This window comes from Oryza glaberrima, chromosome 8, assembly GCF_000147395.1.
Source record: "Oryza glaberrima chromosome 8, OglaRS2, whole genome shotgun sequence".
Lineage (NCBI taxonomy): Eukaryota > Viridiplantae > Streptophyta > Magnoliopsida > Poales > Poaceae > Oryza > Oryza glaberrima.
This window is the reverse complement of record NC_068333.1, coordinates 9,690,211-9,703,383: the sequence shown is the minus strand read 5'-3', so window position 1 is coordinate 9,703,383 and position 13,173 is coordinate 9,690,211. Positions and strand designations below refer to the sequence as shown.

Here is a 13,173-nt window from a genome sequence, read left to right as displayed (position 1 = left end):
CACTATTTACCAGTTACATGCCTATGCATTACAATGACATCTACATATAAAAATAAGATTTAGTTTATTGCTAGTCTTGTTCTTTATGATGTATCGGATCTTTTACATTTCTTTAGAAATAATATTATATAATAATTAGATAATTTATTATTTTTGTTTGATGAATTTTTTTTCTAAAGATCATAGAAAATATAATAAATTATTGGGTATTTAATTTTATATGAGAATATTATTTGCAGCCCAATTTTACTGAATACATATGAGGCGTGTCTCTGTGACGTGTGGACCCGGAAGATTCAAATATCACACGATGTCCAAATATAATCAATATTGGCTTGAAAAGAGAAGAGATTAACTAGTACTAGCTAACATGCAATACGTTGTTTTTGTTTGTCGCTAAAGTTAAGCACATGGTTATTATCTGTAACTAGGAGATAAACCTCGGCAAACGCGTGTGGTACATGGGACCCACCTGTCATAAGCATCATTAATCCCATGATCATCTAATCAGCAATGCACATGACTTTCTTTATCTGCAGCAGGTCAGTAGATTAACACATTCGCTGTGATTAGGCGAGGCCGCCGTCGCCTCTGCCTCTATATAAAAGGCGCAAACCCCATCTGGAGCCGGAGACGTGGAAGACGCCACAGGAGGCACCCAACTATTATTTTCATTCGTCCCATCTCTCTGATTGTTGGTGGATTAGGAAAATCAGAAGATCGAAGCCTATCGGTGATAGCAGAACCTGCGCCACTGCGGAGAAAATTAAACACCACAGCTGGCGTCCTTCGTCAAGTTGGTTTATTTATCCACAACATGCCACCGTTCAGGATATTTGCGCTGGACGGTGGGCACATTGAATAAATGTTAATCTTAATGTTCGGCCCTCATTGGCGATTGGACATCTACGTGTTCTTAATCTGTCACCATGATTAAAGTCATATCGATGAGAGCCGAAACACGGCTATGATCAGACTGCATTTATATAATCAATGGTATTAGGCTGGTCTGGCCCTCATTGGCGATCGGATCATCTAAGTGCCATTTGATATTTTCTATGATTAAAACTAGGCGTCTAGCCCTCATTAGAGATCGGATCTTCTATCAATTACTATGATACCAATAACAATGGTACTAGATATGTCCGACCCTCATGCGATCGGACTATCTAGGCGTTGTTTTCATAATTAAAATATATTTTGACCCATGCATATGCACGGGAGCTGTTCTTGACTCATGCATACGCCAACTACGAAGGCGTTGCGTCCAAGGCTGGACGACATGTTGGCTAAAAGCTAACAACGCTACAGCCATTCACTCATTCCATCTGTCTATGACCGACGAGGCTAGACGAAACCATGGAGCCAACAAGGCCAGGTCACTATACTATTAACACGTCTAAAATGGATGGGAATCGGAGACACCGTTGCTGAGCACCGACGAGGCAAAAGCAACCACAAAATCTATGTTTGATGAAGGCAGGGTTCATGACTGGGCACCGATGAGGCAAAGGTCACCCCGCTTCACCAAATTCCCTCCTCACACCGACGTGATGGTAGTGTACTGTGACCAGGTTTTGGCGAAACAAAGCCACCCGTTCCACATTCACTATATTCCCCGTTAAATTTGCACCAACCTCAACCCTCGGTGAGCAAATAATTCTAAAGACGACGATCACAAGCGCAGCTTAATCGGAGGTGTTCCATAGGCTCGTTCTATGGATGAAATTAACCGGTAGCCTCATTACTAGGCGCCAAGAATCAATGGACTGCAAGCAATCTCCAGTCAGCATACCTTTTTATTAAGCATTCCTCACGAAGGCAAAAGGCGAATTCCTATGGGAGCCCCCATGTATCTATAAACATTCATGTTAATGAATCATGATTAATAAAATATAAGGTTTCCCTATTTTTCATGTGTTTGTTGTTTTGTTTTCATCAAACAGTTTTATAAATAAATTAGTTTATCGTACCCCCATTTATAAAATCCTATGTCCACCACTTATTCAAACTAAAAAAATACTCCAATTCTCGCAGATACTTTAATTCATAACAATTAACAACACACAACAAACATGAATTGGCACCAGGTAAACCAATTAAAAACTTCTCTCTTTTCCCTTTTTTTTCTTCTTTTTCTATCCCAAGGGGCTTCAATTTGGGATACATTTTCAATATGCTCAAGTGCGGCTGATGAACTGCCGCGGAAACGAGGGGAGAATGAGGAGTACCTTGAGTACCTTGAGCTCGATTGCAGCAGAGATGGAGGTAGGTGGCACTACTTGCAGGAGAAGTCAGCCTCCACGTCGCCTCCTCCCGCAGACCTACGCGCCCCATGGAGGCCCCCGCCGCACTGGAGAGGAGGTTGTGCCCGTGGGAAGGCAATCTCGCCCGGAGGCGGTAGATAGGAAATGGATGGAGAGAGAGAGAGAGAGAGGAGAAATGGATGGAGGATTGGAGGACGGAGAGCCTAGTAGCTCTAGCAAAAAAAATGACCCGAAAAACCAGAGAAAAGCCAGGCGGTTTTTATGGTTGTCGATTTTTACCTAAGAGCAAGTTCAATAGCATGCTTACCTGGAGGTGAGAAAATAAATAGTGAGTGCTACCTTTCATACAGGAGCTAGCTAGCTATATACTTCCTCCGTTTCACAATGTAAGACTTTCTAGCGTTGCTCACATTTATTTAGATGTTAATGAATCTAGACATGTGTATATGTTTAGATTCATTAACATCTATATGTATGTGGGCAATGCTAGAAAGTCTTACATTGTGAAACGGAGGGAGTATGTTCTTCTAAGCAAATGCATTAATTATATATAGAGAGAAAATAGAGATAACCACAGAGCAAAGATAATAGTGAACTATAAACCAACTATAAAAACTTATGTGGATAAAAGAGAAAACAAAAAAAAAGGTGTTAGACTGGTAGCTCTCATGCAAAAGCTAGCTTTACATATGTTCCAAGACCAATACATTATTCCTTTAAATCATAGGAATGGAAAAAAAATAAAAACTTAAAGGAATGACCGTTTGATTAGACCGTAGGAAAAAACACAGGAATTTGAGAAGAAATAAAGACTCAAAGATAACTTTCCATGAGGTTCTACCTCATGTTTAATTTCCTCAAAAACTTGTATGTAATGAGTTATTCTGTAGAAATTTCATAGTATTCAATATGATTCATTCCTTTAATTTAAAGGGGTATATAGGAAAAAAAATCCTACAAGAATAAAATCCTTCAAAATTCCTATGGTTCCTTTGAATCAATATTGATTTTAACATTGAGTAACATATCTACTATTAAACTTGCTTTTATAGCTAATCTATTATATATGTTAACTTTTAGATTAACTTATAGCTATTAGTTAGCTCTACTATTAAACTTGTTCTAAGAGGACATGAAATTGGGCTTATACGATTGCACAATTAGTTTTTTAGATAATAAATTTTATTAACATTTGTTTCATGAAGTTATAATCAATAATTGTAAAGATTATAGGTTGAATAACTGTAAATTAAAAAATCATAGTTTAATTGAAAACAAGACTACTAATTTAATTGCTCTATTAGTTCATATTAATTGTCTGCTATTTAATCGAAGGTGGTTATGGACCGTCCGCTATACATGTTTTTGTCGATGCAAAAGTTACTCGAAGGTCTACAACAACAACACTTATATAATTGAAGTTAATGATAGCGAAAATCACTATCATATCGATAAAAACCACATGGAATATGATTTAGGCTATATTCCGGTTCCAAAAGTTAGGAGTGAAAAATAGGCTTTAAATTTGAGGAGTAAGATGGACTTTATCTTTTTTTTTTCTATGCCTCAAAGGAACAGCAAGAATTGGGAGGCCAAAAGTCCAAAGAAACTTCACGTATACAATAATAATAGAACAAGATAGCAACTCTCTATCTGGAAGATATATGTGCCATAAATAAGTTTCTAAACAGACATTAACCGAAAACTCTGCAGAAACAAAATGGGATCTGACTACAAAAAATTGATCGATTGAAAAATTATTTTCGTTCATTTGTCAACTAGATAGCCCCAGCAATTGTGGTGGGATGACGATTGCTTCCATATAGATACAATTCTCATATTTTCAAATTGCGTTGCCGCTCGTCTCAGTCTGACTACTGAACATAACAAGAAACACCAATAAATCAATCAATCATCATCAAACAACCTGGACGTAAACTTACCATTTTCATTGTACCATTGCAGAAACTGAAGGCTTCCCTTTGCAAAAAAGTAAAAAAATAAAAATAAAAAGCAGAAACCAGAGAAACATTGATGTCTCAAAGTTCCAATTATTATAAATGTCTGATCAACATTTCAAATCGATAGTCTGAAAATGGTAAACAAGGTAAACAGCATGATCCACGGGTCTATCAGAGATAAAGCCATCCCCTGAACAACAGAAACAACATAGTCTTAAACACTGAAATTTAACTCGATCTGGATTTCACTTTCGCATGCAAATGCTACCCCTGGGGTATTGCGCTATGCCACGGTGAGAGTGTCGAGGACCACCTTGAAAATGTCGGTGGCTTTCTTGAGCGCATCACGGCCTTGATGAATTGATGAGCTGGCAGGTGCTGCGCCACCTTGGCTGCTGAAAAACATCTGGTAAGTGACGGTGACGAATGACCCACCGGTTTCGCTCCTGCTAGCGATAGCGGCACTGGAGGTGCCGGCCTGATCTGCAGTTGCAGCTGGGTGTAGAGGGAATGATTCCAGGCAATCAGGAAGAATGGCACATCCAGAGGATACGAGGAAGACGGTGGCAGGGTTGAGGCCACTGTTCATGATGGAATGCACGGTGTTCACATCTGTCCTGGCGTAAACTATGAGGGAGCCAGAAAGATCAGTTCTTGCCTCTTGCAGGAGCAGAGTGTTGCTTATGTTACCACCCATTTCCTGCATGTGTAAAAAAGGGGTTTAGTAAACTAAAGACCACATGCGATGCAGAGTATTAATAAAGTAATTGTTTTGCAGATAAGAGTTAATTCTTTATGAGAACTTATAAAGGAATTCGCTAAATATTAAACCAACTTCCCAAAAAACATCCTACTGGTCAAGACTCAAAAGTGACTTTTCAAGAAAAAACCAGAGGAGGTCTAGATTATCACATTGCTGTCCTACTGATATATCAACAATACATTTTTATGGGCGCTGGCACCTCAACTGGATTTTGGATGAATGCGGCACCTACGCGTGACATAAATTATTAATCCTTTGGTCACAGGAACTTGATATTATCTTCTAGATTAAAGTTGAATATTAGTCCTCATCAAAGTGTGTGTCTGAGCAAACTATAATATCCTTATATAAGCATACTTTAATGACTTTTAATGTGATCAATGATTCACTGAACAAGTATTATCAAAGATGAAAAAAGTTTTGGCAGCAACATATTCCTTGGTGAAAGGCACTCGAGACTGTATTACTGTAGGCTATAGGGAGTAACAATCAATGGAAGTTTCTTTCTAGCTAAAACTGCACTGTACTGGAAGTATGCAACTTAATAGTTACAGGGAAACAATAACTAGTAAGGAGCTTACTCTGGGGCTGATCAGGGAGATAGTATGCCCTTCATGCAGCCCGTTCACCATGCGATAGAACTCTGGCACGGTCTCACCATTCAGGGGGGCACCATACGGCAAGGCATTGCCCTGATGCAGCTGCTCACCGAGGAGGCAGCGCCATTCACCATGGCACTGCTCATCACGCAGGTGGTCATACACGCGCCTCGGGTTCACGCCGGGGAGCCATATGGTTGTGGTGGCGCTCAGCAGCAGTCCGGCAGGTTCACCTGCTGCACCACCAACTATCTGATGCGCGAAGTGAGTATCATCACCATCTTGCAGCGTGGCCTTAGACATCGACGCAAATAGGCCTGTGAAGCTGCTCGTCATCTGCTTCACCAGGTACAGGACTTTTCTTCGCATCACCACTTCTGTCACTATCGAAAATTTTATATAAAAAACATGATGTGGCATAGTGTTAACTGACTGTTAATATCAATATGTGCAGATTAGTTAATTCTTTTGCATATATAATAGCACCAGTCGGTCACTCACTTGTGCTGTCAGGACAAAAGATGTATTTGTGCAGGCCGGAAAGGAACTGGCTGTGTCTCTGGAGTGATGCTACCCAGCGGCATGCACCAAGGGCTTTTGCAGAGCGGAGAAGTGAATGATAAAGCACTGGCACTGCTCTCTCATCATAAGCTGCATGCACCATCCAGGTCACCTGCCCACGAAAAATGATGCTAAAAAGGTTAGCTGATTCTGTTGTTTGAAATATGAGTTCAATGCACGTCCCGTCAAGAATAATAATAAAATAAAAAAATGAATGTACTTTTAGTTTAGAGATTTTTTGACATGATTGTGTGTTCGTACAATGTTCAACAAGGGCCAGAGACCGATAGTAGTGACTTCATTCTACAAGAACAAGACCATATCTAGTAAGGCACCCCTAAAACAGGAAACTACAGCCATCTTTGTCAGTATATCTACAGTGTTCTTTTTAAGTGATGCTTGAATGTAGTTTTGTTCTGTTTTCTACTGAAAACTTGTTGGTTAGTGTGCCTGTTTCCTCTTCCTTTTGCAATGCAATGGTATGGCTAGCACAAATGCAGGTGGGTATATTAGTCATTTTATTACATGCTTTACATGCTGGGATAATAGAGTGGGTTCTCTGACAAACGTTAGTATCTATACTAGTGTTCAAAACTACTGCTACATTTTGTCATGTTATGTGACTGATTCTCATTTCATATGTTCCTGAGAATTAAACATCCTCAATAGTTGTCAAACACAAATTTCTATACATCACATCAGTGACTGAGGAAACCAACAATAATTAACACCTTGTACCAGTGATTGAGTCAATGAGGAAGCAAAGCACCTTGGAGTAGCCATTCTCCATTTCTTCAATAACACAGCCTGATGGCAACAGCCTGACTTCCATGCGTCTGGCAGCTGTACTGCTGGTCTGCACACTGGACTGAGCTGTTTTACTCTCTCCAGGAAGGATGGTATCAATAGACACATCAACCACACACCACAGTCCACTTCCAAACTGCACACTCTGCCTCAAGAATGTCACATCGCAAACTGGGACTTCAGGTGACATTACCTGGAGCTCTGCACGCATCTGCAAATTTTTCTGCACATCAATCCACCACATGCAAGCAGTCGAGTATATGGATAACCACATCAGAAGAGATTATGATATGTAACCCACCAATTGAAGCAACCCGTCGTGCAAGTTAGAGGGCCCAGTAGAGATGATCTTGGTGGTGTTTGCACTTGCCACGATGCCTGGAAACAACTCTCTCCAGCGGTTCTGCATAAAGAGCATGTTTAAGATATGCAGGCAAACCATGATACTAATTAAATATGCAGCACATAGTAGTTGCATACATACAGCATCCAAAAGGCTTTTGACGAGGTCAACACAGCTACCATTGACAATGGCAGTGTCCCTGGTGACGACCACTTTGAAGTCAACAGGTTTTTGTCCAATCGTCCTGGATTTTGCAAGGTATTCCTGGTAGTTAAGTGATTCGACTCCCAGAATATCCATGTGTGGGAGCCAGAGAAGCCCATTCTCCTTTTTTTTGACAAGAAGAGACTCATTCTCCTTCATTAGACTAAAGAACTCTTCCATTGCACGGTTCGCCAGATCAAGAAGTACGTTTTTTTCCGTATAGCCATCATTTGCATTGGCAGATAGATTGTGCAAGATGGGAAAATTGGCACCAGAGACGGCTGGAGCAGGCTGCAAAACTGATGATGGCATGGCAGATACGGGCATGAGCACAGCATTGCTACTAAGATTGGAGCCTGAAGCTACAAAACCACTTGAGCTGGGGAGCAAGGATGACACTGCCTGGGGAATGAGATTACTTGTAACGCCATGATTACCCTTGTTGAGCATTGGATTCTCCCAATGACGGCAATCTATATGGAACAGAGGGAGGTCACAAGCGCGGCATGTTGAGTTCTTCATCCTATGTCTCAACTCTGCATTCTCCTTCTTCAGCTCCTCATTCTCCTTCTGCAGTAGTTTGCGCTCCTCATTGTTCTTGAATTTCTACATCAAGAAGATAAATGATTTACTCAGGGAGCAATTTATTTTGAAAACAGAGAAGTTTATACACAATATACCTTCATCTTTGTCCTGCAGTTCTGGAACCAATATTTGATTTGGGTCTCAGTCATGTTTAGTTCCTTGGCCAACTTCTTCAAGTCATTTCTATCAGGGTTCGGACATGATTGAAATGCACTGGGACGAAACAGCAAACAAACTAATTATATTAAATCACGTCTCTTATATTTTGAGACAGTACATAACAGGCTGATTTTGCTAACTGCACTTCGTACCGATTAAGCGTTTCTTTTTGTTGCATGGTGAGGAGTTGGTATCTTCTTGGCTTCTTTCTGGTACAAGTGTCCATTCTGTTTTCTCCCTGTGAGAGGCCATTTCTTTTGTCCTGATTGCTACTCCCAAGTAGGACTAGAAGGTTCGCAGTATGGGGCTCCTGCTGCTGATCTTTTTGCAAGATGAACTTAAGCTTGCTCACATAGGAAGCCATAAGTTTAAGCTCGCCGTCCATCACTTCTGAAAATCAAAAACGGATGTTAGAGAAGTATGTCTAATTAATTGTGAGATAAAAATATTAGAGAATTTAGGATGCATAACGGTGGAAGTTCTTCTTTTTTGTGAGAAAAAAAAAACATATTTGCATCAGATAGTTGTATGTAAACTTTTGCACAATTAAAAAACAAACACTAGCGATCTTTTCATCAATGATCTATTTCATACAATTAAGCCAATGACTGAATGTAATGGATATGATCACCTAACACCATTGCAACATGACCAGCTAAGTAAATGCAGTGTGCAAGCAGAAATTTTCAGAGTTTAGTATGCTGTAACTTATTCATAAGCACATATAATGCTGTCTTAGATATCACATTGATGATACTACACTACTGACTTATTTCTTAAGAAATCATATATAACATAGCTCTTTATGGTTCTCTATACCTCAAAGTCAGGTTTCATAACAGGAGATAGGCCCCCTGAAATCTGCCTAGCTGACCTTATCACTGGGGCTATTTGCGAGATCCTGAACAACAGGATAAAGAGCAAACTTTTGTCCACTGAGGCTCACTCGCATGGTATGAGAGAAGATTCAATTTCTCGACAAAGTCTAGGTCAAACCCTCTGGGCATCTCAGACTGGCATGTGTGATGGCTAGCAACATCATCAACTTCAACGATGGTACCGATTGCCACATAATCCACAGAATGGGTTGGTCATGGACAACTTTGCTCAGAAGAAGGTCTAGGTGTTCCTCTTTCGGATCCTACCAGATGGTTTTCCAGAATTAAATCCTTAGGTAGACCCACTACAATCCTTCGCCAATTATTCTATATTCCTCCTACCTACCTGCAAGACACAATCGCATTACCTTGTTCTACAAGAGAGATTTAGTGTTTGATGCTGTTTAGGAGTCATCGGCAGTATTTCCACCATCATCATTGGTTTCACAAAAAGTCAGTGTCAATATATTTGGTAGCAGGCAGAGCTATGTAGTACTGCACCCCCAATATTTTCGACAGAAGACTAGGTATAGTATATATCCATCTCAAATCGTATTCTCCAATTCCCATCAGGTAATGCACTTGTGCAATCGGGAAGGATGGACCAATTTATCAATCTCCTAGGGCGAACTCCAATTCCCCTAGTGTTCAACAGTATATGGCCTAGCTAATCCCCTCCCCCCATGCTCTCTTTCTATCTACTCTCTTCATGACTGCATCTATCGACCGATTCAGCGTGACTCTGCTGCACGAGACCATGAGGACTTGGTGTCGAGATCAGAGATCTCACAGGGAACCAACGCAGAGCACCGTAGCCAGCAAGGGGCAACAACCAATAACAGAGCGGATCCCATGGTTTCCCTGACCGCCAGGGTCCGGTAACGGTAAGGGCCCAGTAACCCCACCAAGTTCAAAAATATTTAAACAAAAATTATTTTTTTTGGTATTTTTTTTTCCTGTTTTTCACGTTTACCGTGGTTATCCACAGTAACTGGGGTTGTTGCCAGGGTATGGTGACCTCTCTTCCCCCACTTACTAAGATCTTATTCAGTTAATCCCCAAGAGGGAGGGATTGGAGGGGATTGAGGGGGAATAATTCCACACCACAATAGGTGTGGAACAAATCCCCCTCAATCCCATTATGGGAGGGATACAAATCCCCTTCAATCACCTTGTGGGAGGGATTAACTGAACAAGGCATATGGGAAACCCTAGTCATCAGATCATAGATCTTGAGTATTTTAGGTTTGTACCAGTTTTCCTTGTTCTTAGTTCTACATCTATACACCCCCATCCTTAAAATCCTTCCTATGTGGTTCAAAAGGCTATCCATGGAGCAACTAAGGGGGAACAGCGCTGGCGTAGCTCAAGCACGAAGGTATTGACCCTAGTCATCGATGACGTTATATCAGGCCTTGTCATAAGAAACTGCAATGTTTATGTCCCAAATACCCGCTTCAATCGATTTTGCAATTGTGTACAGAGCATATCAAATCGATTTATGAAACTAGATTATTGAACATCAAACAATAAATGGATCTGCTAAACACACAGAAACAAAAAAAAAATGATCCCAAATGAGTAGCGTGGCGGATAGACCTTTCGTCCAGGGATAACCCCTTTCCCTGAAACAGATCTATCCCATCCCCATCAGTTCCTAAGAACCAAACACCAACTAAAAGTATCATCACAAACCGAATAAGAGATTGAAACAAGAAGGTACCTCTTTACTTCAACAGAGATGGCCAGAGATGAGAAGTGGAAAGGCTTCTATCCCCTTAGTTCCTATTTTTTCTTGAAATTCTAAGACCACTCCATTAGCAGGGAATGCAAGGTCTGGACTCCAGAGAATAGTTTAAATAGGGTGTAAAAGAAACTGTTTTTTCTGCGGAAATACGGGGAAGGAAACACGTGGCAGGATGCGCTCCTTAGGCTTGCATTCTTGCGGGCACTTGTCCATCCATCTGGACGGGCATACGAGGCAGGAGAATGTGAGGTGACTTGCTAGATGCCAGCTGTCATGCCACTTCACTGCCAACTTTAATTAATTTCTAAAATCGAATGGGAACGGAATGGTGATAGGCTAAGCATAAATGTTGTTACGCCATATTGCTTATCATAGTTACTACTTGTTTAGAACATAAAGATAATTGTATTATTTTATATTGGCATTTATAGTTGTATGGGATAAGAAATCTTTGCAAGCATATTATATGCAAAACTAGAACAAAGGAAAGCATAAAAAAAGATAAAAATATTGATGGTAGCCAAAAGTAAATCATTTTCCTGGGTACAGTATATCCCAGAAATAACGCTTTCTCATAAAGCTTTGTTGTAGAGCTTTTGGGGGATGTAGTGTAAACTACTCTTATATTTTTAGTTATAGGTCTACACTCTACACAACACATATTGCAATATTATAGTTTCTGAAAGGAAGAAAGGGGTTCTTAAGGAAGAAAGGGGTTCTTTTTACAATTTGGAAGGGGTCAGTGTACTAAATAAAAGGTCAGGAGGGTGACAAAGGCAGAAGTGAGTAAGGAGAAAGGCTTTCAAGAACGGACACTCGTCAACTGGGACGGATTTTTGCTTTGGTATACTTAGGTGATATCTGCACTCCAATACTTGTAGTTCCCAATTAAAATCTCACCAAACTGTTGTAAATTTGTTTTCTTCTGCATGACCAAGCCGATGAGGTATTCCTACGCTAGCATATAATTTTTCCCTTGTATAGTTTCACTCACCATATGTAAATTTTCCCTTATATAGTTTCACTCACCATGAAGACTCTTGTCCCACCTCTTTACCTTTGGTTCATCATCTTCTTTCCCATTTGCTAAGAAGTTAGAAACTTCATGCCGAAAAAAAGAAGACAGTGCGCATTTCATAGCCCATACAGCCCTTGTTAAGGAGTCACTGATAACCCGTATATGCCCTGTGTATCTACAAATTTCATCTCCCATGTTTCCAATAGCATGTAGCAGAATTACAAAAGCTCACCATGAGCAAAACATGGACAGCAGCAGTACACCAGTAAAGAACATGCTCCGAGGTATTTTTGTAAAGAAAAAAAAAGTTCAGAGCTAGCATTGGAGTACAGATTTAAAAAAGTGCATGGTTACAAAATGGAACTGATGATCAAGCAAACCGAACCCTTGGATGCATTAGTTTATCTTTGTTGGATAGCCTCTCACCGATAGTTTAAAGATTACATTTACCAGCAACCCATGGAGAAAAAAAAAAGCCCCAGACTATTACCTCCAATCCATTACCGAGAGAGAGCCCCACATTGCAATTTCGTCACGAGTTCATCCCCAATCGGCAAAACCTAGCGCCAACCTGTTGAGTGGAAGAAGACAAGAAGTGCAAGGCTAGTGAAACGGAAATCATCAGGGTGAGGGCACAAACCGACGAGAGGGATAGCAAGAACAGCGCATGGCCGCGGTGAGCCCCGGTCCCCACCGCGCCGCCCGAGAGGGGGCAGGGGCTCCGGCGGCGGCGTGCGCCGCCGCGGGCGAAGACAGTGGTGATCCGAGGCGTGGAGCGACGGGCCGGCCCATCCAAGTATGTGCGCCATGGCCATGGGCCCAAAGGCGCGGCACCGGCAAATGGGTGTCACTTGGACACTTGCCACGAGATCGCTGAGAGCATCACCAAACAGTCCTATATTATTCCCAAAAATAAATTTTAGAGGGAGATTACACGGAGTAATTGTCAGGTTATGAAAGAATCATACTCCCTCCGTTTCACAATATAAGTCATTTTAGCATTTTCCACATTCATATTGATGCTAATGAATCTAGACATATATATCCATCTAGATTTATTAGCATCAATGTAAATGTGAGAAATGCTAAAATGACTTACATTGTGAAACGGAGGAAGTACCTTACATCCTGGGTTATATTATATAGTATGCAAATACGATATATCCTAAAGTAAATGGGAAGGTTATCTTAATCATAAGGAATTCAGTTGATCTGTGTAACACCCTGAAAAAATATCTGTCCTGATTTGCGAAATCAAAATTTCGTGTTAATCAAAAATCT

At 40.7% G+C, this 13,173-nt stretch overlaps 1 protein-coding gene across 3 annotated transcripts; it reads right to left on the bottom strand.

The window, feature by feature from the left end:
• Positions 1–4,300: 4,300 nt before the first annotated feature.
• LOC127782317 (homeobox-leucine zipper protein ROC6-like) lies at positions 4,301–12,698 on the bottom strand. 3 transcript variants are annotated; one of them, XM_052309472.1, is made up of 10 exons: positions 12,533–12,697; positions 12,383–12,463; positions 8,402–8,639; positions 8,186–8,303; positions 7,443–8,111; positions 7,260–7,361; positions 6,921–7,169; positions 6,092–6,263; positions 5,573–5,973; positions 4,301–4,928 (listed from the first exon to the last, which is right to left on the bottom strand). In XM_052309472.1, exons 3-10 carry the CDS (start codon positions 8,632–8,634, stop codon positions 4,512–4,514), a joined length of 2,361 nt encoding a protein of 786 aa, XP_052165432.1. In that variant the 5' UTR covers positions 8,635–8,639; positions 12,383–12,463; positions 12,533–12,697; the 3' UTR covers positions 4,301–4,511. The 3 variants fall into 3 exon arrangements, with proteins under 3 accessions (XP_052165432.1, XP_052165433.1, XP_052165434.1); XM_052309473.1 differs by having other exon boundaries at positions 12,383–12,452; positions 12,533–12,696; XM_052309474.1 differs by having other exon boundaries at positions 5,573–5,967; positions 12,383–12,698.
• Positions 12,699–13,173: the final 475 nt, after the last annotated feature.